Genomic DNA, 26,823 nt, shown 5'->3' on the forward strand with positions numbered 1-26,823 from the left:
GATGTGAAAGTGTGGGCTTCCTTGCTGTGTTGAGCGGCGGGGCCCAGGCTTCGGAGAGAGCACTGGCCCAGGAGCCCGCAGGCCTGGTCTGCTGGCGCCCCGCCCCGGCCCAGCCTAGGGAACCTCATTCGCCTCACTTGTGAAGAGAGGGTGGGGTTCCGTGACCCCCACGAACATCCCAGCTCTGACTTTTCCCGGGTTAGAAGCATCCCAGGGGCGGTGGGGGAGCCAGAGGATCCCGCACTGTTTCCTCACCCTGCTTTATGATTTGCATCAGGGTGAACCCCCCCCCCCCTTCAGGGATTCCCAGAGCCTAGACCCTGTGCTCCCTGAGGGAGGCCCGGACACATAAAGGCCAACCTGGACGGGAACTGGCTTGGGCCCTGGGACCGGACTCTACCCTGATTTTGTTCCTGGTCTTTCCCCGGCCCATGCCTCCTGTCCCGATTGGCCCACATCCATTAAGGGTGACCAGGAGGTAGCACAGCAAGGGGCCAGGTGCCCTTGGGACTCACGTTCTCCTGGGCTGCTGCTGTGCCTGGGAAAATGCAGTCTGGGCCTTGGAGGGGGAGGCCACTAACTCACCAGCCAGCCTCCTTTGTGAGGCCTCCCTTGGCCCGGGCCTTTGCAGACCAGTCTGGCCAGTGCATCCTTCTCCCTCCTTCCCTCACCCCTTCCTTTCCTCCCCAGGGCCCCCTCCCCTTTAAAGCCAGAGTTCCAGCTTCTACGTTTTCAAGCTCTCCTGCCCCAGCTCAGACCCTGTAGAGAAGCAGGCAGCCCCTCCTGATCCCTTAGCCAGGGGCCATTTGCCCAGAGTGGGCAGGGGGAAGCCAGGCGCCCTCAGACCAGGCTGGATGCGGCAGTGGGGAGAGCCTAGATAGGGGGAGGGGTGGGGCCCACTGCCCACGCGAGCTGGTGAGGTGTTGGCAGGGATATTTGGGTAATAGGGACTTCCTGACATCCGGTACTAAAACACCTGACTGCTTGGCTTTCTAGTGTCTGCTCTCTCCTCCCAGCAGCTTGGCCATACCTTCACCCTTGATCCCTACCCATGATGCTTTGAATGTCTGTTTTGGTCTCTTGCATTTGCTCTCACGCTGCACTCTGGACGCAAAGCGAAGGCTGGGAGTAGGGCAGACGGCGCAGCGGGTCACTGAGCTTGGGTCCGAGCCTGGCTCGTTGCTCCGTAGGTAGGCAAAACCCTTTTCTTTGTGTCCCCTCTGCACCCCCCCTCCTCGGGGTTGGCCCCCATCAGCTATGGCAGCAGCGGAGTGCTTTGGCGTTTATCGATCGGGTTTTGGAAAACCAAACCAAACTGAGTTAACCACAGACAACCCCACGATACTGAGCCAAGAGATCTTGTTTTGGGGTTTTTTTTGTTCCTTTTTTTATAGAAACTTTTTCTGTATTTCCTTGGGCTGCTTTCTTGGGACTTTTTCTATCCCTGCCCTTGGCAAGCCCTGTGGCCTCGGGTGTGGACAGCTCCAGAAAGGCTTTCTTGGTCCAGAGACCTCCTTGACTCCCCCTGCCCCGCAGACCCCAGCCTGATAGATGGGCCACCGTGGGAGGTAGCCAGAGGCAGGGACAGTCCTGGGAGACCAAGATCATGTGTCTCCACCCTGGGGGGGAAGCACACCCTGGTTTTGGCTTTTTCTTTCCAAGTTCTCTTCCATCTCTGGGCACTGGGATCGGGCTGCTGCTGGCTGACTGGCGTCCAGCGTAGACCAGAAACCAGAGCCAGCCCTCCCCGACCAGATGTTCCCGATGGGGAATCCTGGATGGGAGGGAGTTCTGGAGTCTCCACACCTGAGCAGCCAGGGAAGGCCTTTTCTAGGAGGGAAAACTGGCCCCACATCTGACCCCGTGCCCCCACCTGGCCAGCCCCCTCGCCCGCCACCCTGCTCAAATTGGCCAACCCCAGGGAGGTCCGCTATGGGGGACCCAGGCGCTGTTGAAAGTCTGCCTACACTTAGCCTGCTTTGCCGCTGTGGCCCGCTGGGGCGGAGACCGAGCTATGTGGTGTCTGCCATGTGACTGGATCGCAAGTGTGCACTGCCTGCCTGCCGCCTGCCCCGCTGGCCTCCATCCTGCTTCATCCATTGCTCTGGGAGTCGGGTTTCCACCCCCTCTTCTCCTCCTCCCCGGCTTCTCCCCTCCTCCTCCCCTCCTCCTCCCCCTCCTCCCCTCCTCCTCCCCTTCCTCTCTTCCTCCTTTTAACAAATCTCTGTCTGCTTCCTGCCTCTCTCAACTCCCTTCAGGGATTCCTTGAGCTCATCTCCACCTTCCTCACCAAGGGGTCACTCAACACAGACCAAGGCTTCCTCGGGTAAAGGGGTAGACAGCACCTCTGCCCCCACTGGCATACCCAGGGCCGCCACTTGGCTGTTAGTTGCACCCATGCAAGCAGGTGGCTTGGGGCGTGGTAGGAGAACGTGGACTTGGCCGGCTGTTTCTGTCCCTCTCCATCCCCTGAGCCCAGGCACTTCCTGTCCAAGAGGGAATATGGGGGGATAGGGGCCACCTCCGTATTTCCCTTGCCCCCTTCCTGCTGCGGAGGGTCATCTCCAGCCTCACCTGGCCCTGCCCTTGGTCAGCAGCCCCCAGAACCACCTTCATACGCCCAGCGGTCTGGACAGACAGGCACCCTTGGGCAGGTGTCCCCTGGGCATCTCGTGGGCAGTCAGCTCCTGGTGCTGTCTTGCCTGCCCGTCCTCCCAGTGTTAGGCTCTCTCTGGGAAGGCCAGAAGCAAGCTTGTCACCTCCCTACAGTCTCTTCGTGGAGGGCTCGGTTCATGCGCAGGGAGCACTGCCTCGCATGCCCCCTGCCCTGCCCTTGTCCCCACTGCCCCAGCAGGGCTCACGGCTGCAGGTCCCCAGGCGCAGGCCAGTTCCCATGGAGAAGCAGGTCTCTTGTTCACCAGCTGGAGACGCAGGCTGTAGCTTCTTTAGATTGTTTCCAGTAGATTTGGGGTGACAAGACAGCCAGGCAGCCCTGGGTTTAAGTCCTGCCCGAGCGCTTGGCCGCACCTAGTCTCCGTCTCCAGGTGCAGAGTGGGCTGACTTGTGTGCCCTCTTCTCCCTTCCTGGCGCCCCATGGATCGAGAGGCAGAGCCAGTTTGTGGCTCCCTTGGCTTTGGGGATAGTGGTTTCTTTTTGCGGAACAGGCTCACTCTGTTCCTGTTGGATCCTCGTTGAGCCTGCGAAGTGCTTTTTCCTACATGTGTGTGCTCCTGTTGGAGCCTCCCCTCGGCTGGGGGCTGGCAGGCTCTGGGAGGACCACCCCATCCCACAGATGAGAAAATAGGTGCTCACACAGAGCTGAGATTTGCCCCAGACTTTGGATCCTAGAGTCTGCTCAGGGCTTCAACCCAGGGGGTTCCCACTCCTGCAAGAAGAGGTCAAACTCCACGTTCTCCTACCACCAGCCCCAGACCCCCAGGCACCTGAGTCCCCAGGGCCTTCTCCTGCCTCCTCTCTGTTACTCCCTGGCCCCCTCTTTCCTTCTCTCCTGCCTCCTTTCTCAGCCTTCATGTTGTACGTCGGGGCGTGTGTGTATATGTATGTGTGTGTGTGTGTGTGTGTGTGTGATGGTGGAGAGAGCTGTCTCCAGTCCTTGTCTGTGTGTCTCTCCCCCTCCCCACAGCACAGGTGCATGTGGTGTTCCCCTACAGAAACACTGATTCCCAAAGCCGCTGCCCACCTCTGGGCTGTCCGGGATGCCCATGTCTTGGGCTTGCTGTGATGGCGGGTGGGGGGGGTGTCACTGGGCCATCTGGGGGACTCGTGGGCTGGTAGTGGACCCACCCACGGCTGGTGAGGAGTGAGGAGCTAGGCTGGAGCTGTGGCACCCCTCGCTGGTGCCCCGGCCGAGCAGGGGCGGTGGGGGGCGGTACCCACCTGGGCCAAGGCTCTGACTCGCCCCCTGTTTTCTGCACCAGATGAGAGCTCCGAGGAGGAGGACGAGGAGGAGGAGCTGGAGGAGGAGGAGGACGAGGCCGGCAGCGGCTATAGGCTGGGGGCCCGGGAGCGGGCCCTGTCGCCAGGCCTGGAGGAGAGCGGGCTGGGCCTGCTGGCCCGCTTTGCAGCCAGCGCCCTCCCCAGCCCCACCGTGGGGCCATCCCTATCGGTGGTGCAGCTGGAGGCCAAGCAGAAGGCCCGGAAGAAGGAAGAGCGGCAGAACCTGATGGGTAAGTACCAGCCGGGGGGAATGCAGGGATGCCACTGCCCCACTGTGCAGACAGGAGACCGAGGCTTAGAGGAGGGTATGAGCAGAACTTGGGGGCCAGTGGAGCACTGCCTTGTGGGCCAACCCCCTCCTGAACAGAGCAGTGCTGGTGATGTGGGCCTGGCCAGCCCAGGGGGGGGTCTCTGGAGCTCTGCAGGTGACCTTGACTGCGTGTGGTCCCAACGGGCATAGCCTGGCTACCCACTTCCGGTGTCCGGGGATAGGCAGTTCAGGAGGCACAGAGGCCTCAGCTGCACCCTGGGGGGTGGGAGGCTAGAGGAGCCCAAGGGAGGCCACTCTAGGTGGTGACACCCAGTCTGCACTGTGACAGAGAGGAGGGAATAGGCTGAGTGTCGTAGGAGAAACAGAGATACAGGTGAGGCACAGGCTGGACAAGCAGAGGGTTAGAGGAAGAGGAAGCTCTTCTCTCTGGGCATTAGAGGTGGTTCAGTCAGTGAGGTGGGCAGGCAGCCTGGGGTTGGGGCCTGGAGCATCACTGGGGGGTTGCCGGGTGATGTGGCACTCTCTCTCAGGCGGGCTTACTGTCCAGCTGGCCAGATGGGCCAGCTCTGACGCTCAGGCAGGAGGCGAGGCCTTGTCCTGGCCCCACCTCCTTCCTCTCTGTGTGCCTGGTCATAGCTGTGTCTTCTTGGGACTAACAGGAGACCTTTTCTGGGGCCCACCTCCATTCTCACTAGGCCAGATGTCCCCACATGGACCTGGCTCACCTGCAGCTGGGGGGTTGGAGACTGAGATGGTCCCACATGTGTGTGTGCTTACCTGGCCTTGGCCAGGCCAAGTCCTCGGACCACCCTCGCTACCCCTTCTGGATCTCCAGTACATGGGAGTCCCTCCTGGCAGGGGCCAGGACAGGGAACATGGGCACAGTGGTGCCACCCTGCTCTCCCTCCAGGTCTCCCCCAGCTGCCTGGCTTTATGTCCTACAGGCTCCAGGATGAGCTTGTACCACGTCTTGGGACCCCGTTCTTGGGGCAGCCTTGCAGTCTTCAGGCCCTGAACTGCTTCCTTCCTCTTCCTTCTGCCTCCCTCTCACCCCATGTCCTGCCGTTGCTCCCTGCAGACTTGGGCCTGGCTACCCTGGACAGTGGCACTAGGCTTGCTTCCGGCTTGCTTTGCTCAGGTTTTCTTTGTAGTGAAGCAACTAGAGGGCTTTTCCTCAAAGGTCACACTTGACCAGACCACTTCTCTGCTGAGAACCTCTCACCGTTGCCCTCTGGTCACATTCCACCTGTCTGCTCCCCCACCTTCAGGCTGTGGCTGCTCGGACAGCATCATCCTGCCCATAGCCTCCACCCTCATCCCCAAAGGCACCACCCATCCTGGAAACTGCAGGCTTTTGTATTTCATACAGATTGCCCAGTGTATTGGCAGAGAGTTCAAATTATCTACCAGCACCCTCTCCCCTTTTTTTATAAACTCTGAGGGGTCTGTAGTGATGTTCTCTTCTTCATCCCTGATACAGATAATTTATTTCCACTCTATTTCTTGATCAGTGTGGCCAGAAGTTACCACTTTCATTGATTTCTGCTCTTTATTATTTCCTTCCTTCCTTCCTGTTCACTCTTGGTATAATTGCCAACCACTTCCTGTTTTTTAAGGTGCAAGCTTAGGTTATCAACCTGGGATGGTCTTTCCTTGTGGAGACTTGTAAAACTCTTTAAACTCTGTTTTAGCTGCATCTCATGAATTTTACGTTGTCCTCTGTTCATTATGACTCAGTTCAACACATTTTTTAATTTATCTTGATTTCTACTTTTATCCAGTGATTACTTAAAGGTATTATTTATTTTTCAAATATGGTGAGCATTACCTTATTATTTTATTATTACTGGTTTCCATCTTGGTCAGAGAGAATACTCTGTATAATTTTAATCTTTCAAAATTTGAGGATAGAGGGTATTTCCTAGCAAATGTACTCTGTGCACTTAAAGAATGTGTATTCTGACGTCATTATACGCAGTGTTCTGTAAATCATTCAGTTCTATCAGGCAAGTCGATGTGATTGAAAGTATTAAGATCTTTACTAGTTTTTGTCTAGTTTTATCAGTTGCTTACAGATGCATATAAAACCTCCAGCTATGACTGCAGGATTTTCTTTCTCCTTGTAATTTAACTCTGTGAATATTTGCTTCATGTATTTGAAGCCCTGTTATTTGGTACATATATACATTTATGAGTTCCTGTTTTCCTCTTAAATTGATCCTATTATTAAAGTGTTCTTTTTCTATCTCTTAATATGTTTTGTTTTCAAATCCCTCTTACCTGATATTAAACTGTCACTCCACTTTTTTTTTTTTTTAGAGTGCACCCATGAGTGTATGCATGGGGTGGGAGGGCAGAGGCAGAGGGAGAAGAGGGATAATCTTAAGCAGGCTCCATGCCCAACACGGAGCCAGATGTGGAGCCAGATGTGGGTGGGGCTTGGCTGGATCTCATGACCATGAGATCATGACCTGAGCCGAAATCAAGAGTCAGATGCTTAACCTGAGCCACCCCGGCAGCCAGCACTCCACTTTTCTTATGTTTCCTGTTTGCATGGTATGTCATTTCTCACTTATTTAGTCATTCTACCTTTATTCTGTTTTATAACCGCAGTCTATTCACTGGAGTGCTTAATTTTTTAATATCTAATATAATTATTGACATGCTCAGGTTTGAATGTACCTATTTCTTTTTTTATTTCTTTTTTTAGTTTTTAAAAAAAGTTTATTTTTGAGAGACAGAGAGAGATGGTGCAAGCAGGGGAGGGTCAGAGAGAGAGGGAGACACAGAATCTGAAGCAGGCTCCAGGCTCTGAGCTAGCTGTCAGCACAGAGCCCGATGTAGGGCTTGAAACCATGAACTGTGAGATCATGACCTGAGCTGAAGCTGGACACTTAACCAACTGAGCCACCCAGGCGCCCCTGAATGTACCCATTTCTTAAGAAACCACAACTTTAGGGGCGCCTGGGTGGCTCAGTTAAGCATCTGACTTTGGCTCAGGTCATGATCTCAGGGTTTGTGGGTTCGAGCCCTTCGTCGGGCTCTGTGCTGACAGCTCAGAGCCTGGAGCCTGCTTCTGATTCTGTGTCTCCCTCTCTCTCCACCCCTCTCCCACTCATGCTCTGTTTCTGTCTCAATAATAAATAAACATTAAAAAAAAAAAAGGAAATCACAACTTTGTTGAAATACAATGCATATAACATAAAATTCACCCTTTAAAATGTACAATTTGATTATTTTTATTGTATTCACAGCGCTATACAGCATTACCATGGTCTAATTTCAGAACATTTTTATCCATAACCCCACCCCCGACAAGAAACCCCATATCTATTCCTATCACTCCCCATATTCCCTGAACCCCCCCAACCCTAGGCAACCACTATTCTCTGTCTTCTATGGATTTCTATATCCTGGACGTTTCATATAAATGAAATCCTACCATATGTAGCTTTTCGTATCTGGTTGCTTTCATTTGTTGTAATTGTCTGAAGGTTCATCTATCTATCTATCTATAGCAGTACATATTACTTTTTTTTTTTTTCCAGAGCAGTTTTAAGTTCGTAGCAAAATGAGAGGAAGGCAGAGATTTCCTCTATACCTCCTCATTGCCCCCTCGCCCACCCTCCCGCATAGCCTCCCCCATTATGGGCATTTCCCACCACAGTGGCGCATTTGTTACCATTGATGAATCCACACTGACCATCGCTGTCACCCAGAATTCATAGTTTATGTTAGGATTCACTCCTGATGTTGTACATTCTGTGGGTTGGAACAAATGTGTAATGGTGTAAAGACACCATTACAGTGTCATACGGAGTAGTTTCACTGCCTAAAACTCCTCTGTATTCATCTCTCCTCCCCTTGCACCCCTGGCATCCCTGACACTCTTCATGTCTCCATAGTTTCGGCTTCTCTAGAATGTCACATAGTGAATACTACATATAGTGCCTCCATGACTTCTCATGACTTGATAGCTTGTTGCTTTTTAGCTTCTAAAATTTTAATAAATTTTAAAATTATTCAGATATTCCATTGGATGGATCACAGTTTATTCATCCCCCTTTTCAGGGACATCTTGGTGGCATCCAAGTTTTGGCAGTTTTGACTAAAGCGGCTGTAAACATCTGTGTGTAGTTTTTGGTGCATAGACATAAGTTTTTAACTCCTTTGGGCAAATCCCCAGGAGTGTGATCGCTGGATCATGGTAGGCATATGTTTAGTTGTGTAAGACGTTGGTACAGTGTCTTACAAAGTAGCGGTACCGTTTTGCATTCGTACCGGCAGTGACCAGGATTTCAATCCGTGCCGGCATCTAGCGTTAGTGTTGTGGATTTTGGACATTCTGATAGGTGTGTCGTGGAATCTGGTTGTTTTCAGTTTCATTTGCATTTCCCTTATGACCAGATGTGGAACAGCTTTTCGTATGCTTATTTGTCATCTGCTTTGGTGACATGTCTATTAGAATTTTTGACCCATTTAAAAAAATCAGGTTATTTGTTTTCTTAATGTTGAATTTTAAGATTCTTGATCTCTTTTGGAGAGCAGTCCTTGATCCTGTGTGTCTTTTGCAGATATTTTCTCCTAGTCTCTGGCTTGTCTTTTCATTCTCTTTATGGTATCTTCATGTATACTTTTACAGAAGTCTGGCTTTCATGGATTCTACTTTTGGTGTCGTATCTGAAAATTCACTGCCAAACCCAAGGACTTCTGGGTTTCTCCTAGATTATCTTTTAGGGAGGGATGTTTGAGTTTTGTATTTTACATTTAGGCCTGTGCTCCGTTTTGAGTTAATTTTTGTAAAGATGTTAGATCTGTGTCTAGGTTCACTTTTTTTTGTGTGGATTCTCTGTTGGTTCCAATATCATTGGTTTAAGGAACATCTCCTTTCTCCATTGTATTGCTTTGACTCCTTTGTCAAAGATCATCTGACTAAATTTATGGGAGTCTGTTTTTGGGCTCTCTTTTGTTCCATTGATTTGTTTGTTCTTTTCCCCGTATTTCACTTGATTACTGTGGCTTTATAATTAGTCTTGCAGTCAAGTACTGTCAGCCTCCTCACTTTGTCCTTCTTCCATATTGAGTTGGCCATTCTGGGTCTCTTGCCTCTCCATATACACTTTGGCGTTAGTATGTTGATGTGTACTTCTGGTGTTTTGAGTGGGGTGGTATCAAATCTGTAGATCAGAATGAGAAGAACTGGCAGCTTGACAATATCAAGTCTTCCCGTCCGTGAACATGGGAAGCTTTCTGTCCTCAGAGTTTTGTAGTTTTCATCCCATAGCTCTTATACATACTTTGTGAGATTTAATCTAGGTATTTCATTTTGGGGAGTGCTAATGTAAACAGTATTGTGTTTTACATTTCAAATTCCATGTGTTCATTGCTAGTATGTAGGAAAGTGACTTTTGTATATGAAGGTTGTAAAATGCAGCCTTGCTATAATTGCTTATTAGTTCCAGGAGGGGTTTTTTTGTTTGTTTATTCTTTCAGATTTTCTATATAGACACCCACTCATGGCACCTGTGAACAAAGGTAGTTTTATTTTTTCTTTCCCAATCAATATACCTCTTTTTTTTTTTTTTCTTATTGCATTAGCGAGGACTTCTGCGATCTTGAAAAGGAGTGGTGAGAGAGGGGACATCCTTGCTTTGTTCCTGATCTTAGTGGAAAAGCCTCTAGTTTCTTACCAGTAAATATGATGGTATCTCTGGGGTTTTTGGATCTTTGAACAAGTTGAGAAAGTTCTCCTCTATGCCTAGTTTACTGAGCGTTTTTAGGATGAATGCGTGTTGAATTTTGTCACATGCTTTTCCTGCATCTTTTAATATGATCATGAGATTTTTCTTTAGCCTGTTGATGTGATGGACTACATTAATTGATTTTTAATTTCTGAATGTTGAATAGCCCTAAAAACCTGGGATAAATCTCACCTGATTGTGGTGTATAATTTTTCCCCATACATTGTTGGATTTGATTTGCTAATATTTTGTTGATATTTTGCATTTATGTTTAGGGGAGATATTGACGTGTAGTTTTCTTGTGTCTTTGTCTGTTGGTATTAGGGTAATTCTGGCCTCATAGAAGGAGTTAGGAAGTATTCCTTCTGCTTCTGTCCTCTGGAAGAGATTATAAAGAACTGGTATAATTTCTTCCTTAAATGTTTGGTTGAATTCAACAGTGACCACATCTGCACTTGGCATTTTCTGTTTTAGAGGGTTATTAATTATTGATTCAACGTTTTTAGTAGATAAAGACCTATTCATATTGTCTGTTTCTTCTTATGTGACTTCAGATGTTTTTTATGTCTGTATAGTACATATATGAGTATACCGCATTTTGTTTATCTACTGTTCTGTTTTTGTTTCCATTTTGCAGCACTCTTAAATCATGCAGCTCTGAACATTTATGTACATGTTTTTGTGTGGATGTGTTTTCAGTTCTGGCTACATTTTTTTTAATGTTTATTTATTTTTGAGAGAGAAAGTGAGAGACTGAGAGAGTGGGGGAGGGACAGATAGAGAGGGAGACCCAGAATTGGAAGCAGTTGCCAGGCTCCAAGCTGTCAGACAGAGTCTGACGCGGGGCTTGAACCCACAAACTGGGCAATCATGACCTGAGCCAAAGTTGGATGCTTAACTGACTGAGCCACTCAGGTGCTCCTGTTCTGGCTACAAATCTAAGGGTAATTATGGGTTATTTGGTAACTTAATGTTTACCCTTTTGAGGAACTGCCAAACCGTTTTCCAAAGTGGCTGCACCATTTTATATTCCCAGCCAGCAGCCTGTGAGAGCCCAGTTTCTTCACATCCTCCCCACTGCTTGTTATTATGGGGCTTGTTTGTTTCTTTTTTTCTGTTTTGTGTTTTTGTTTTTGTTTTTCTTTTGATGCCAGCCATGCTAGCCGGTGTGCAGTAGTATCTCACTGTGGGTTTGAGCTGCGTTTCTCCTGATAATGGTGAGCATCATTTCATATTGCATAGCGGCTGTCTGTGTGTTTGGAGAGGTGCCTACTTAAATTCGTATTTCTTAATTGGGTTGCTTGTCATTTTGTTGTTAAAAGTTCTTTGTACATTCTGGCTATAACTCTGACTGTGGTTTGCAAGTATTTTCTCCCATTCTGTAAGTTGTGTATTCATTCTCTTGATAGTGTTGTTTGAAATAACGGTGTCCAATTTTGATGAAGTCCAAAGAGGTCACTTGCACTTGGGGCATTTATGTAAACAAGTATTGTCTAACCCAAGGTAATAGAGGTTTCGTCCTTTTTTCACCGAACAGGTTTATGACTTGTGACTTACATTTAGGTGTGTGATCCATTTTGGGTCGATTTTTTGTGTCTGGAGTGATGGAGGGCCTTTGCACGTGGAGATCCAGTGGCCCAGCATCCTGTGTGTTGAGAAGTCTGTGATTTCCCCATTGGACACTCTTGATGCTCTTGTGAAAAAGCAACTGAACCTAAATATGAAGGATTATTTCTGGACCTTCAGGTCTAGTCCATTGATCTCTGTGTTCTCAGACCAGTACCATCCTGTCCTGATGACTGGGGTGCCTCAGCGTCCCTTGCATTCCATAGGCATTTTAGGATTAGCTTGTGAATTCCTACAAAAGAGCCAACTGAGATTCTGATTAGGAATGGGGTTAAATCTGTAGATCATGTTGGGGGCATCTTGACTGTGGAAGTTTTTAAGTCCAGGAACATGGAATGTCTTTCCAATTAATTGTGTCTTTCATTTTTCTCAACGTTTCGTAATTTTCACTATACAAGTCTTGGACTCCTTTCGTTAAACTTATTTGTAAGTATTTATTTTTTGGTGTTATTGTAAATGGGATTCTTTTCATTTTTGGAGTGTTCACTGCTAGCATATAGAAATATAAGTGGTATTTGTATATTGATTTTGTATCCTGTGACCTTGCTGAACTCATTTGTTCTAATAGGTTTTTAGTAGAGTCTTTAGTGTTTTCTATAATACAAGATCATGTCATCTGCAAATAGAGTTCTATTTTTTTCTTTCAGATGGGTACACATTTTCTTTCTTTTTCTAGCCTAATTGCCTTGGCTAGAATATTCTGTACAATGCTGAATAGAAGTTGTCGTCTGATCTTGGGATAACACTCATTTGTCCACCATTAGGTGATGTTAGTGGCGGCTTTTTTTTTATGGATGTATTTATCAGGTGGAAGGAATTTTCTTCTATTCCTAGTTTGAGTGGTTTTATCCTGAAAAAGTGTTGGGTTTTGCCAGTTACTTTTTCTGTGTCTATCTAGGTACTCCTGTGGTTTTGCCCTTTAACACGGTATATTATGCTGATTTTTAAAAGATGCTTATTTTTGAGAGAGAGGGTGAGCAGGGGAGGGGACAGGAAGAGGGAGAGACAGAATCCTAAGCAGGTTCTGCACTGTCAGCACAGAGGCGGCCGTGGGGCTTGAACCTGTGAACCGTGAGATCATGACATGAGCCATAACCAAGTGTCGGACACTCAACTGGCTGAGCCATCCAGGCGCCCCTACATTAATTTTCTTACACTTTGAACCAACCTTGTATTCCTGGAATAATCTCCTTGGTCATGGTGTATAATCTTTTTTTACATATTTCTGGCTTGTGTTCATGTACGTTTATGAATTGTTACAGCTTCATAATGAATTTTATCATGAAAATCGGTCCCTTGTCTCCAGTAACAATTTTTGTCTTAAGGAAGGTCAATTTTGTCAGATACTTAGATTGATGCTTCTTCAGCCCTTTTTTGGTTACCATTTGGGTAGTTTATCTTTTCCATCCTTTGACTTGGAATCTCTTTGTGTCTCACTCTTCTGTTTTCTATTCTTTGTGCTTTTTGTTGTTCCTGCTTCATCACCTTATTTCTTGGGGGAGGAGGCAGGAGCACAGGACACTGGGTGGGCATCGCAGACACGGACTCTGCTCCCTGCTGCGACCCTGTGTGGCAGCAGGGGCTCGGCACGTCCTCCCCTCTCTCTGGCCTTTGTGCCTGTTGCCACTCCAGGACGCTCACTGAGCCCATTTCCTGTGTCCTGGGCACTGTTCCTGCCGGCCCGCCGGCCTCCAAGGTGTCTTCCCCCCCACCCAAGCCCACCTCACTCCACACTTGCCCATCGCAGCTCTGTCTGCTCCCTGCGTGGCTCCCCTGCTGTGTTTACTGCCTCTGGGTTTCCCAAGGGGTTTCTGCAAGGGGCTGTCATGGGGGGGGCCTCTGTCCCTCAAACCCAGCAGCAGGAGCCCAGCCTGCGTTTTACGGCCTGCACCCTAATCAGCCATGAAAGCCCCCAGCTGCCTCCTTGTGCAGTGGGAAGTCTGTTAACAAAAGATTAATTAATGGGATCATTAAGCTTTGCCAAGTGGCTCCTTCCCACGGAGCGTGCCCCCTCCCAGCCTGGCTACATCTGCTGGGCGATGGGGCCAGGCCTCCCTGAGGAGCCCTTGTGGGCAGGCTGTCAGCTTCCCAGGGGTCATCAGGCCTGGGGTAGTAAAACTGGGGATCTGCTTCCGGGGCACAGGGCGGGACTGGATAGGCAGACATGGACAGGAGCCCCCTACAGTGGGGCGTGTGCCTGCGGTGCTGGAGGTGTGGACAGAGGATTCTCCCCAGTGCTCAGGGTGCTTTCTCAGCTAGGAGGCTGCGGATTTCAGATAGAGGTCAGGGGAGGGTGGGGCTCAGGGTGGAGGGACCAGCAGATGCTAAAGGTCTGGAGGTTTGAAGGGATGGAGCTCAGCAGGGTACTGGAGAGGAGTTTGTGTGTTCAGGGAGCCCAGGGACTCGGGGTTTGGATCAAGGCTGGCCTCTTGTCTGTGGGAAGGGGGAGCCTCAGTGACAAGATGCAGCTGGGCCCCCAGCACTGTGACTTGGGTGAGGCCCTCTAAAAGGGGAGTGGGTGCCCGGGACCGCTCAGCTCTTAAGAAGAGGCACCAGGAAGTGGAGGAGAGGCCCCGCCTGGCTTGGGGATTTCACACGGGCTTTCCACCTGTTTCCTGGGGCCCTGCACCCCTGCAGGCCATCAGGTTCTCCCCAGCCTGCCCTGGCTTCTGGGGTTCCCAGCGGGCACGCAGGAGGCTGTGGGAAAGCTCATGTGGGCCTGGGCAGGAATCGTCACATTCTCAGAGAGTGGAGTCTGGGCAGCCAAGGGGGGCTTCAGACAGTGGGGGGGGGGGCCAGCAGGACCTACCACTCATAGGTGTGTGGCAGGTGAGTCTCCCTGCTCAGGGCCTCTGTTCCTCTCCTGGGAATGAGAAGCCTCCCGTAGACAGTGAGGTCCCCTGCAGGAAGGGTGGGACTGTGGCCTTCTGCTGGTGGCCAGGGAGTCTGGGTGGGTGGGAAGAACCCCCGTCCACAGCCCCTGCCCTTGTCGCATCCAGGCACGGAGTTCGAGTACACTGACTCGGAGAGTGAGGTCAAGGTGCGGAAGCGGTCGCCAGCCGGGCTGCTGCGGCCCAAGAAGGGACTGGGGGAGGCAGGCCCCTCCCTGGCCACGCCTGCACCCAGTGCCCGCGGCCCCGGTCCCACCAGCCCCGACAAGGCCCAGCTGGCGGCAGAGAAAGGGCGCAAGGCCCGCAAGCTGCGAGGCGCCAAGGAGCCTGGCTTCGAGGCGGGGCCCGAGGCCAGCGACGACGACCTGTGGACAAGGCGGCGCAGCGAGCGCATCTTCCTGCACGACGCCTCGGCCGCCGCCCCGGCGCCCAGCAGCGTGGCCCCCGCAGCCACCAAGCCCAGCCGCTGCAGCAGGGGCGGCCCACTGAGCCCTCGGAAGGACACCAGCCGCGCCAAGGACAGGAAGGACCCCAGGAAGGTAAGGGCCGCCGTGGGGGCGTGGGGGCAGGGGGAGGGGCCTCGAATGCTGGGCCTGACTCCTCCCAGCCACGCGCCCCTGGAGCCGCGCCGGCAGCGGGCATTCAGACCGGGTCCTGGAGAGGGGCTCCCCCTTCCATCTGAGGAGCAGCGCCACCTGTGAGTGCGGTGCAGGGAGCCCTGACGTGCGGCTAGCAAAACACCGCACACCTCCATTCGTTTCTTTTTCTGTTTTTAAAAATATTTATTTGCAGGGAGAGCACAGGTGACACGTGGGGTAGGGGTAGAGAGTGAGGGACAGAGGATCTGAAGTGGGCCATGTGCTGAGGTGAGCCTGATGCAGGGCTCGAACGCATGAATTGCAAGATCATGACGGAGCCGAAATTGGCTGCTCTACCGACTAAGGCACGCAGGCACCCCTTAAATTTTTAAGTGTTTATTTTTGAGAGAGAGGGAGGGGGTGGATCAGGGGAGGGGCAGAGAGAGAAGGAGACCCAGAATCTGAAGCCAGTTCTGAGTCAGCACAGAGCACAATGCAGGGCTTGAACTCACAAACCACAAGATCATGACCTGAGCTGAAGTTGGACGCTCCACCAACTGAGGCACCCTGGCACCCATGTTTATTTTTGAGAGAGATTGCATGCACAAGTTGGGGAGGGGCAGAGAGAGGAGAGAGAGCAGGCTGTGCACTGGCAGCGTGGATCCTGATCCCGAGCTTAATCCCACCATTGGTGAGATCCTGACCTGAGCCTTAGTTGGATACTTACCCAACTGAACCACGTAGGTCTCCCGAAAGTACTTGCTTTCTAAGAACTCTAGGACAGTCAGATCTGTCATCCTTCTTGCACTGCCTGCTAGGAAGCCACCTTCTTTGATTGGTTGCATTCAGACCTCCCTGTCCCTGTCCCTGATGGAGGGGGTCTCTCAGGTATCAGTGATGGTCTGTGTAGAAGTCACGAAAAGGGAGGAGACTCGGCAGTGATTTCCCAGTAACAGGGCTAGTAAGGAGGTGGCCGATTTCCAGTGTCAGACATGGTGATGTGTGCCCACCTGTTTGCCCACCGCTGAGGCCCTCTCAGGTGTCTCCAGGCCTTGGAGGGAAGGTACCAGAATAGTATGGAATGCTCCTGATCACACCAGTGGTCCAAGGCAGGGCCCAGGCAGGGCCTCCCTCCTTCACTGCCTCCACTTCATTTGCTGATGAAGAAAAACTTTTCTCCACTCACGACTCCCTGGGGTTGGCGCAGACCCCCCAGGCACAGGGCCCCGCCCCCACGCTGCCTGCCAGTCCCAGTTGTCGCCCGTGCCTCTGAGGGACGCACCAGCTGTGTACTGGGGGTTCCCAGGACCCACTTCTCAGGGTCTGTAATTTGCCAAGGGGACTCCCGAACCTCGAGGAGGCACTTCACTTACTGTTTACTAGAAACGATAGAGTTCAGCAACAGCCAGATGGAAGAGATGTCCAGGGCAAGGGACAGGGGATGGACAGATGTGGTGCTCCCGGGCCTGCTCCCGGTGTGCTGCCCGCCCACCACCTCGACCTGTCACCAGCCTGGAGGCTCCCCAAACCCCGTCATCTAGGGTTTTTTGGAGGCTTCATCATGTTGGCAGGATTAATTATTAACTCAGTCTCGAGACCCTCTCCCCTCCCCGAAGGATGGGGCGGTGGAGCTCAGGGTTCCTGGCTTCTCCTCCTGGTATGGTGTTTATGGTGAGTGGCCCCCATTCCAAGGCCACGCAGGGACTTAGCCACAGTCATCTCGTTAGATTGAAAGACGCTCCTGTGATCTGGGAAATCCCACGGGGCTCTTACTGTGTCAAAACAGTGCTCACAGCACCTTCGAGGTGGAGCACGGTAACTGGCCTTCATGGGTGCCTTGTAACCTGCCCACGGACACAGCAGCTAACCAGCTGAGCCTTGAACACCCACCCTGGGCCATGCTGCCCCCCTGGGCCTTTTGCCAAGATGGGAGGACCATGAGGGGCTCAGCCAATCCCGGCCTTCTGATGACAGAGTAAAAGACAAAAGAAATCAGATACCAGTGACATCACCCCAGAACAACCACAGTTAATAGTTGTTTGAGATTCAGTTTTGTAGCCTGCTTTTGTAGACTTGGACATTCCCATTTGCCATCAGCCTTATTTTACTTTATTTTTAAATCAGTATTTCTAAATGGCTGAATAACATCCCTCCGTCTGCTCACCCCCTCCCGCCACCCGCCCCCGTTTTGATTCTCCCCCACCATCAACCTTGTGGTGATTGGGTTGAGGATGGTAGTTTTCTGCCATAATGACCATGGCAGTGACCGTGTCTGTCGTGTGTACAGAGCTTGTTGCGTTTTTTTCTTACTAAAAAAATAATAAGGTTCCCAGAAAAGGGCTTTCTGGTCAGTGGGAAAGAAACCGTTCTCAGTGACACTGCCTTGGGAGATTTGGGAAAGGAAGTAAATACAAGTCCCCTCAGAACTTAACTTGCTGGCCCCTTCCAGCTCCAAGTGCACAGCTGTGAAGCTGGGCGCTGTGGGATGAGCTGTCTGTCCGTTTTCAGCAGGGGTCTGTGGGGAAAGGTCGTTCCTTCGACCCCTAGGATGCCTTCTGCTTTCAGAAATGTGAACAGGATTATGGCATGATGCATTGGAAACAAAATAGAATCGTATATATGTCCCTCTCCCAAATGGGGCTCCAGACTGAGTACTTTCTATCGCTGTAACACTGTTGTGTCCTTTATAATGCTGTTTGCTGTGAATGTTACTCGTCTGATAGCAAGCTGTGACTTCCACTGTGGGTCCCGGTAACATTTGCCCAGTATTTGCTTTTTACATTTCTTAATTCTCACATCCTTTGGTCTTTTGACTTGGTTTTGCTCTAGGAATGTGTCTTTTTAAAAAGCATAAAGTTACCCCCCCCCCCCCCCCGCTGCCCACGCATCCCCCCTTGGATGCTTGAGCCTGCTTCTTGCACCAACTCTCCCCACTTCTTTGTCCCGGCCACTGGCTGCCGCATCTTCCGGGAGCAGGACTCCCAGATCCTGTAGCAAAAGCTTGTAACTGGATCTATAGATGCACCAGCGTTTCCCTGACAGGCCTCAGGGCAGCCAGGTTGTTGCCAGCGTTTTGCTCCTATAAACACAGCCATACCCATGCGCTTGGACCAGTTTCCGCGCTGGTCCCTTCACCCGCCGCGGGGCGTGGCCTGGGGCTGGGGTGGGTGTGGCTGAGCGCCCAGTAACACGCGGGGCTTCCCCCCCCAACGTGGGGTTGGCGGGGAGCAGCAAGGCTTAGACGGGGGGGGGGGGGGGGGGGGGGGGGGGGGGGGGGGGGGGGGGGGGGGGGGGGGGGGGGGGGGGGGGGGGGGGGGGGGGGGGGGGGGGGGGGGGGGTAGGCATGGCAGAATGTGGAGGAACACGGAGGGAACCCGCCCCTTCCAGGGACCATTGGGGGCGGGGCCTGGAGTTGCGGTGGGTGTGGCTGATCGCAGAGTGACTCGGGCACGCCCCAAGTGACACGCTGCAGAGGACTGGTTTTGCGTGCTTCTTCCAGGACTGTGCCAGTGGGGCTAACCTGCACCGTCTTGGTTTTTTTGTGGCATCATTTGGAAGAGTGTTAAGATGGAGACGCCTATGCATCCGTCACTGGGGGGCGGTTAGATGAATTGCACCCCCTCCCCCAGCTTCACATTGAGCAGCTGTTAAAAAAAGGGAGGCGGGCTCTGCGTATCAGACATACTTGAGAGGGAAAGTTGCAAAGCAGGACATTTGGTAAATTCCCATTTGTGTTAAAAAAAAAATACTGTCTGTGCACAAATGTATCTGCATAGCCTGTGTATTTACTTGGTTGTATGTGCTTTTGGAAACTTCTGGAAGGATATATCACACAGCCACTAGTGATTCTAGTTAGCACTGTGCACTTGACAGGACACGCTGGGGAGGAAGTAGCACCTATATGCACTTTGGTGGTTTTTTTTTTTTTTTTTTTTACAATAAGCAACATACAGTAATAATGAAGCAATTAAGATGAAGGAAAAAAAGCATACTTGGGGGAGGGGAGGTAAGGGGAGGGGTTTCGTTCCTCTCCCAGGGTGGTGAGCGAGGCCTCTGATGCCACCTCTGTTGCTTCCTCCCCCAGAAGAAGAAGGGGAAGGAGGCCGGCTCAGGAGGGGCAGCGCTGCCCCCACCCCGTGTTCCCGCCTTGCCCTCTGAGGCCCGGGCGCCCCACACCAGCTCCCCAGCCACTGCCAAGAGGAGCAAGGCCAAGGCCAAAGGGAAGGAGGTAAAGAAGGAGGTGAGGCTCGCAGTGCCCCAGGAGCGGGTTGGTAGGTCCCTCCCAGATGGGGCATCCTGGGTGTGCCCACCCCCCCCACCTGGCCCCACAGCAGGCTTTTTGTTTTGAATATTTATTTTTGATAGTGGGGGGAGGAAGGGGGGGGGAGAGAGAGAGAGAGAATATGAGAGAATGAATGGGGAAAGGGCAGAGAGCAAGGGAGGCAGAATCTGAAGCAGGCTCCAGGCTCTCAGCTGTGCAACCGACTGAGCCACCCAGGTGTCCCCGCAACAGGCTGTTTTCCCACAGACCCACTGTGTGTGTCCGGAGGTGCTGTCTCAGCACACGCAGGCCCTGGCCACTTGGGTTGCGTGCCCATCCCATGCTCTGGCCTGGGGGGTGAGACCAGCTGCTCATGTGGCACATTCCCCTGCAGCCTAGCCCAGCCTCTGGGTTTCCAGGAAGGGTCCTAGGCAGCGGGACTTGCGTGGTGTGCCCTGAGCCATTGGTCTGCCATGTTCTATCCCCAGAACCGGGGCAAGGGGGGAGCCGTGAGCAAGCTGATGGAGAGCATGGCTGCAGAGGAGGACTTTGAGCCCAACCAGGACTCCAGCTTCTCCGAGGATGAGCACCTGCCACGTGGTGGGGCTGTGGAGCGGCCACTAACTCCAGGTAAGTGCCCACGATGCCCCCACTGGCCCTGACCCAGAGTGTGGGGGTGTGGGAGGTCCTCCTGGGGAAGCGGTGGGCAGGGGCCCTGAGTTTGGGTGGGGGCATGGTATCTGGGTAAACTGAGGCCCACGTGGCTCTGGTTTAGTGAACTGGGTTGGGGAGGAGGCAGAGGCCGATGGCCCCATCTGTGGGCAGTGGTCAGAGTTGGCTCCTAATGAAAACAAGAAGCTATCTGTGGCTGGAAGTGGAAGGTCAGGATAGTCGCATTGGTTTTGAAAAGTACTTTCTGACTGCTTTGTATACAGCGTCTTGGGGGGGGGGGCGGCCCGAAGGGGACAGGAGCCCAGGTAGGAGGCCCTTGTGGAGACCCCAGTGAGCAATGGTGGCAGGGGCAGCACAGGGAGATGGGAGTGGGTCTGAGCACATTGTGAGGGCTGGCGAACTTTGTCCTCTGACTGGGAATGTATCAGTCAGCGGTTGCTGTGTAACAGTTACACAGTGTGGCTGGCAGTAGGCATTCATGTCTCAGTGGTCTGCAGGGCAGCTGGGCTTGTTCCTACAACAGCGGGATGGCTAGAGGTCAACAGACGCAGGGCCAGCTCTGCTACAGGGCCACTCACCCCCTGGACCTGTGGGTGAGCCAGGGTGTGCTCTTCCTGTGGCCGTACTGTCAGACTCACAAGGGAAAGTGGGAGCTGCCAGGGCCTCTGGAGGTCTAGGTTCAGAATCAGTATTTGATCCCTCCCACCCTCATGCCGTGGCCAGAGTAAACCTCGTGGCTGCACTCAGTGACCAGGGTGGGTGTCCACCCACAGTGAGGCTGTGGCAGGGGTGTGGGTGCGGGAGGGGATGAACACGTGGGCCAGTCACTCTGTCCGCTCCAGCAAGCTGTGTGGGTCGTGACAGGGTGGGGCTGGGTTCAAGGTCTTGCTGGGCAGGAAGAGTGAGCCATGGAGTCCGAGCAGTGTGGTCAACCTGGAGAAGGAAAACTGGGGAGTGTCTGGTGTGGGGGTCCTGGAGAGGGTAGTTTCTAAGCTGAGGAAGAGGCAGCTTTGAGCTGAGGACACGTGAGGAGTGCAGAGAGTCTCGCCTGGAAATTTCAACAAGGGGGGGTATTGGTCTCCAGGCCCGAAGGGTGGCGGTCTTTGGGGTAGAGGAGGGGTGGTGGCACGTGCAGGCTGTCACGCCTGGGATCTTTCCAGAGGCCTGGGCCAGGAGGGGAGGGGCTGCGCAGGGGCCCCACCGCATGTCCCTGCTGCCAGGGAGGCACAGCATGGGACTGGGAAGGACGGTCTCCTGGCTGCCCCCTGGCTCCAGCCCTGCCTCCCTGCGCGTCCCCCTGCAGCCCCGCGCTCCTGCGTCATCGACAAGGATGAGCTGAAAGATGGCCTGCGTGTGCTCATCCCCATGGATGACAAGCTACTGTACGCGGGGCATGTGCAGACGGTGCATTCGCCGGACATGTGAGTGGGGCCCTGGGTGGGGGGCAGCACTGGCCTCGGAGCCCGCATGCCCTCCCACAGCCCAGCGTCAGGGTGCGGGGGGCCTTGCTGGGCCTCTGCGGGTAGGCTGCTTTGCTTCTTTGTGCTGTGGCTGCTTCTCCCTAGAACCCAGCGAATGGGGCCAGGAGGGCAGCACCTGCTGAGGGGGTCCCCCAGTGGGCGTGGCCAGCCCCCATCTGTGCTGGTCTCTCTTGGATCTAAAATCCTTAGCTGTACAGATGGGGAAACTGAGGCCCAGAGGGGAGCCTCGCCCCAGGTTCATAGGGCACGCAAGCAAATTCCCGGTCTCTGCCGTTCAGCCTGAGAGCTCTGAGAGGCGGAGCTGGGGCCCTTGGAGTCAGTGGTGGAGGGGCAGGGTCCCTCCGGAAAGGTACACCGTCACTGTCACCTCACGCCACGCCTGCTGTGGCCTTGCAGATACCGGGTGGTGGTGGAGGGCGAGCGCGGGAACCGGCCCCACATCTACTGTCTGGAGCAACTGCTGCAGGAGGCGGTGAGGGGGCAGGGGAGGCGGGGCCGTTGGGTGGCTGGGGGCGAGGCTGTTCCCGGGCACCCCTGGCACTCAATCCTTTGCTCTCGCAGATCAACGACGTGAGGCCGGCCTCCACGCGCTTCTTGCCACAGGGGACCAGGATCGCAGCCTACTGGAGCCAGCAGTACCGCTGCCTCTACCCGGGCACTGTGGTCCGAGGTGAGGCATCCCTGCCCTGGACCGTCACCGGCAGCCCCGTTGCCTCGTGTGGCCTCTGGGCACTGCCAGGCCCAGGCGCTCAGTCTGCTCTCGGCCGTGCTGGCTTCACACCCAGCTCCTTGGGGGCTGTGTTGCTCCATCTTAAATCTGCAGGAATTTCTCTCATTTCCCACATGGGGACACATAGGGTGGCGTGGCTGGAACTGGCTCGGGTCACGTGGATTTCAGGGGCTGCTATGAGGTCCTGTGTTTGAGCCCAGGTCAGGTGCTCATTCCCACCACCAGCAAGTGAGGTCGGCTCTCTAATTCCACTTGTGGCCCGGGAGAGGAGACCGTGATTTCCCCAGTAAAGGCAGGTGTTGCTAGCCCAGTAGGAGATGGGAATCAAAGTGGACATAAATAATGGGGGCCTCAGAAGATGGCGGGGTCACCCAGAACCCACAGCTCCTCCAGCAGGGCAGAACTGACATTTCCTGGAGATGGGCTTTGGGTGTCCGTTCTCCAAACAAACGGCCAGAGGGCAAATGCAGTGCGCCCCTCGCCGCCCAACATCCACATCCACTGGGAGGTGGAATGGGGGTGCTGCGCAGGAAGTCTTCCTGCCGGACAGACCGTGATGGGGTTACTCTTGGGACTTACCCCCGTTATCACTCAGAATTCCATTTCTCCAGTTCCTGTGTTCCATCTGTGTCTTTCTCTTCCTCGTACTGTTCCCCTGTTTCCATAGGGGCTCTGTCGCTTTCTAGGAGAGGGTTCCTGGAGGCAAACCCCTCCAGTGTGTGCAAGCTTGAGATCTCTTTATGTTCTTCGTGTTCTTCAGAGATAGTTGAGCTGGGGATAAATTCAAGGTTGGAAATGATTTTCAAAGTCACTGTTCCATTTTTATCTGGCTGCTGGTGTTGTCTAAGTTTGATGTCCTGATTAAGCTACGTCTTTGTAGGAGGCCTGTCTCTGGAAACTTATAGGATGTTCTTACTATTCCTAGATCTGGAATTCTCTGTGGGTTTGTGTGTGTCTCTGCATGTGTGTATCTGTATGTGTGTGTGTGTCTCTGTATGTCTCTGTGTGTCCATGTCTCTGTGTGTATCTCTGTCTCAATGCATGGGTGTGTGTGTTTGTGTGTCTCTGTACATGTATGTCTATATCTCTGTGTCTATGCATGGGTGTGTCTGTGTGTGGTGCTGGGTGTTTGGGAGCAGAGGGCTTTGTGAAGTAAATTTTCTTTGTTCCTGGGAGCTGGCCCCGTGGCTGTCCGAGAGCAGCTCCCTGTCCCCCCCCGCCCCCTGGGACCGTGCGCTGGCCCGCAGCGCCTGTATCTTGTTTCCTATCATCGTCTGTTTCTTCACCTTTGTGTTCAACCTCCCGGGAGGTTGAACTAAACTGGACGTTCTGGCCCTTCCATTCCGTTGAAGTTTTGAAATTCCTGCAGTCATGTAAGAAATTCTTAGAGTTTTTTCTTATTCTCTGAATTTTTTTTTTAACACTTTTTGTCTCCTTTCTCGTTTTTATATTATTTTGTTTCTTATTACATTTACTGGTATACGTGTTCTCTTTCTGTAAAATTCTCAGAGGAAAGACTTCTTCCACATTCGGGTTTCCGTAGCTCCCTTTTCTCCTGACCTTGCCTTCCCGTCTCTTGGGGGTTCTGTGCTCTTTCTTCAGCCCCGACCTCTCTACGCCATGTCTGTCTGTCGTTCAGAGGCCGGCCTCTCTGGCAGATTGGAAGCCGTGTGTGTGAGCATGCATGTTTTGTGGGGACCCCAGGTCCCCTCTGCTGGCTGGCAGACTGCCCACATCCTGCCCTTGGGGTCTGTGGGTCGCTCACCTAACTCCCCTGTGCCCCAGGCATAAGCCCTCAGCCTGTCCGGGGTTGGGGTCTCCTGACCCTGCCTGGAGAGGTACTAGGAGCCTCTCAGGCATGAGCCTCGCAGGGTCCGTCGTGAAAGCAGTGCCCTTCTAGGCCCCCAACAGCAGAGGAAGCCCTCCTCCATGCAGGGGGTCATCTGGGAAATGCTCTTGCCGTCAGCCTCGGGCCTGCAGGCTTCCTGCCATTGCTCTTGCTCCCTGTTGCTGCGGGGAGGGTCTTGGGGACGAGTCATGCACGCTCAGTGGAAGGAGCATTGCTGGTGCTTGTGCTGGGCCATGAGACTCCAAGGCTCCCATTTTGCACCACTGTTTACCGCCCCCTGTACACCCCAAGCCCAGAGCTGCTTACTGGCTGGTTTCTGCTACCCTTTTGCCCTGTGGCCACCAGAGAGTGGGGGTCCCCTGGCCTCCCTGACCCTGACCCTCTGCCAACAGGCTTGCTAGGCCTTGAGGACGACGGGGACCTGATTACAGTGGAGTTCGATGACGGGGACACAGGGAGGATCCCCCTCTCCCACATCCGCCTCCTGCCTCCCGACTATAAGATCCAGTGTGAGTGGCGGCCCTGCTGCCCTGACGGGGTGACCCCCACGTCCACACCGGGCTCCCTGCAAGCCCAACCCTGGGCTCCGGTCACCTGTGGGGTGGAAATATCAGGAGCCGCGGGTGGGACTCCCACAGTGGGCTTGGGGGTGGGGCTCCCAGGCTCTGAGTCTGTGCCCCCAGTGGCCCAGGACGTCAAGGCTGGTCGGTCACCATTCCGGACAGTCCTACGCTCCACCTGTCTACAGGAGCACGGAGTCCCCAGCTGCGTCCTGTGTGTCTGGAAATCCCACCCCCCTTGACTGACCAGTATGGAGCTCAGGTTCAAGGAGGGAAATGACTCTTCCTGGTCCCACCTCTAAGTAGAGCCAGAGCCAGGATGTGGACCTGGGGGTCAGTGCTTTTAAGCATCCTTCAAGTGGATTATAAAACCCACAAAAGTGAATCTTTGCTCAGTCCCACTGACTCCATTAGGGGACCCTCACGGAGCTTTTTGTGCATGCAGAGACCTGAGTCGTGTCCCTGCAGACGGAGTCCCCCTCTCCAGCTGCACAGCCCCTCCAGGCAGGTCAAACAGGGTCAGCCGCAGGGTCTCAGTCCCTGTCCCCTGTGATAGTTGATGCTCTGGTGGCTGGGAGAGCAGAGACCCAGGCCTGAGCCACTGTGCGCCCTGCCCTGCAGGTGCGGAGCCGTCCCCAGCCCTCCTGGTGCCAAGTGCCAAGCGCCGCAGCCGGAAGACCAGCAAAGACACCGGGGACAACAAAGATGGGAGCACGCCAGGGTCTGAGGAGCCCGGTGCCAAAGCACGAGGGCGTGGGCGGAAACCCAGCACCAAAGCCAAGAGTGGTACGTTGGCCCCAACTCTGCCTCTGGTGAGGCACAAGGGCAGGTGTGGGCACAGGTGTGCACTTGCTGCACATCGGGATGGCATGGGGTCTGCATGCAGGGGCCGCGCCCCCCACCCCCCTCCTGTGGGAACTCAGCCGCAGGGCCACTTTGGCCATTTCATAGACTGGGAAACCGAGGCTCAGGGAGTCATGTTCACTCCAGAATCCAGAGACAGGTGTTCACTCCAGAATCCAGAGACAGGTGCTAAGGACCACTTGGGGGTCACCACACGTGGGATGACAGTGACGTGAGAGCTGCTCGTCCTAGGCCCAGAGCAGGCAGCCCCCAGGCCCTGGCACCCGGTCACCGCGGAGGAAGAGGCAGGGCCACCATTTGGACAAGGCTTTCGGGCTTGGGAAGCCCCTTGCTGCCCTGACCTCACATCAGCTTTTTCCTTCTCTTTTGTAGATAGAGCTGCCGTCCTGGAGGAGGGGGGCCCAACAGATGAGGTACCCAGTACCCCACTGGCCCTAGAGCCCATCAGCACCCCAAGCTCCAAGAAGAGCCCCCCAGAGCCCATGGACAAGAGGGCCAAAGCCCCCAAGGCTCGCCCAGCAGCCCCACAGGCCAGCCCGGCCCCATCCACCTTCACCAGCTGCCCGGCTCCTGAGCCCTTTGGGGAGCTGCCGGCCCCTGCTGCGGTCCTGGCCCCTGCCCCTCTTGTCACCATGCCCATCGCCATGCCCGCCACCCGCCCCAAGCCCAAGAAGGCCCGGGCTGCTGAAGAGGCAGCTGCCAAGGGCTCCCGGAGGCCCGGGGAGGAGGCCGAGCTGCTCGTCAAGCTGGACCATGAGGGTGTGACGTCGCCCAAAAGCAAGAAGGCCAAAGAGGCCCTGCTTCTGCGGGAGGACCCAGGGGCTGGGGCCTGGCAGGAGCCCAAGGGCCTCCTGGGCCTGGGCAGCTACGCACCGGCCACAGGCAGCAGCGAGCCCAAGGCCGCCCGGCCCAAGTCCGGGGACGGAGACCTGGCCCAGGAGCCCAGGGCTGGGCTCGAGTTCGAGGACTCGGGTGACCCCAAGAGCCCGGACAAGGCCCAGGCCGAGCAAGACGGGGCCGAGGAGTCGGAGAGCGGCGGCAGCAGCAGCAGCGACAGTGGCAGCAGCAGTAGCAGCTCAGAGACCGAGGGGGAGGAGGAGGGCCAGGGCGGCGGCGGTGGCAGGAACTGTAGCGCCTCCAGCTCCAGGGCATCCTCCTCCTCCTCCTCCTCCTCCTCCTCATCTTCCTCCTCCTCCTCTTCCTCCTCCTCGTCTTCCTCCTCCTCCTCCTCCTCGTCTTCCTCCTCCTCCTCCTCGTCCTCCTCCTCCTCCTCGTCCTCCTCGTCCTCGTCCTCCTCGTCCTCCTCGTCCTCCTCGTCGTCGTCCTCCTCCTCCTCCACTAC

At 54.0% G+C, this 26,823-nt stretch overlaps 1 protein-coding gene across 1 annotated transcript in view; it reads left to right on the forward strand.

Moving 5' to 3' along the window:
- Positions 1–26,823, forward strand: part of TNRC18 (trinucleotide repeat containing 18) — an 80,792-nt gene that overhangs the window by 49,442 nt on the left and 4,527 nt on the right. The window contains exons 18-27 of the mRNA XM_029945755.1: positions 3,939–4,187; positions 14,595–15,025; positions 19,149–19,304; positions 19,814–19,955; positions 21,301–21,418; positions 21,875–21,950; positions 22,040–22,148; positions 24,450–24,566; positions 25,239–25,403; positions 25,854–26,704. Of these exons, the coding sequence (XP_029801615.1) occupies positions 3,939–4,187; positions 14,595–15,025; positions 19,149–19,304; positions 19,814–19,955; positions 21,301–21,418; positions 21,875–21,950; positions 22,040–22,148; positions 24,450–24,566; positions 25,239–25,403; positions 25,854–26,704 (2,414 nt within the window). The remainder of the gene's footprint in view (positions 1–3,938; positions 4,188–14,594; positions 15,026–19,148; positions 19,305–19,813; positions 19,956–21,300; positions 21,419–21,874; positions 21,951–22,039; positions 22,149–24,449; positions 24,567–25,238; positions 25,404–25,853; positions 26,705–26,823) is intronic.

This window comes from Suricata suricatta, chromosome 8 (assembly GCF_006229205.1).
Source record: "Suricata suricatta isolate VVHF042 chromosome 8, meerkat_22Aug2017_6uvM2_HiC, whole genome shotgun sequence".
Classification (NCBI taxonomy): Eukaryota; Metazoa; Chordata; class Mammalia; order Carnivora; family Herpestidae; genus Suricata; species Suricata suricatta.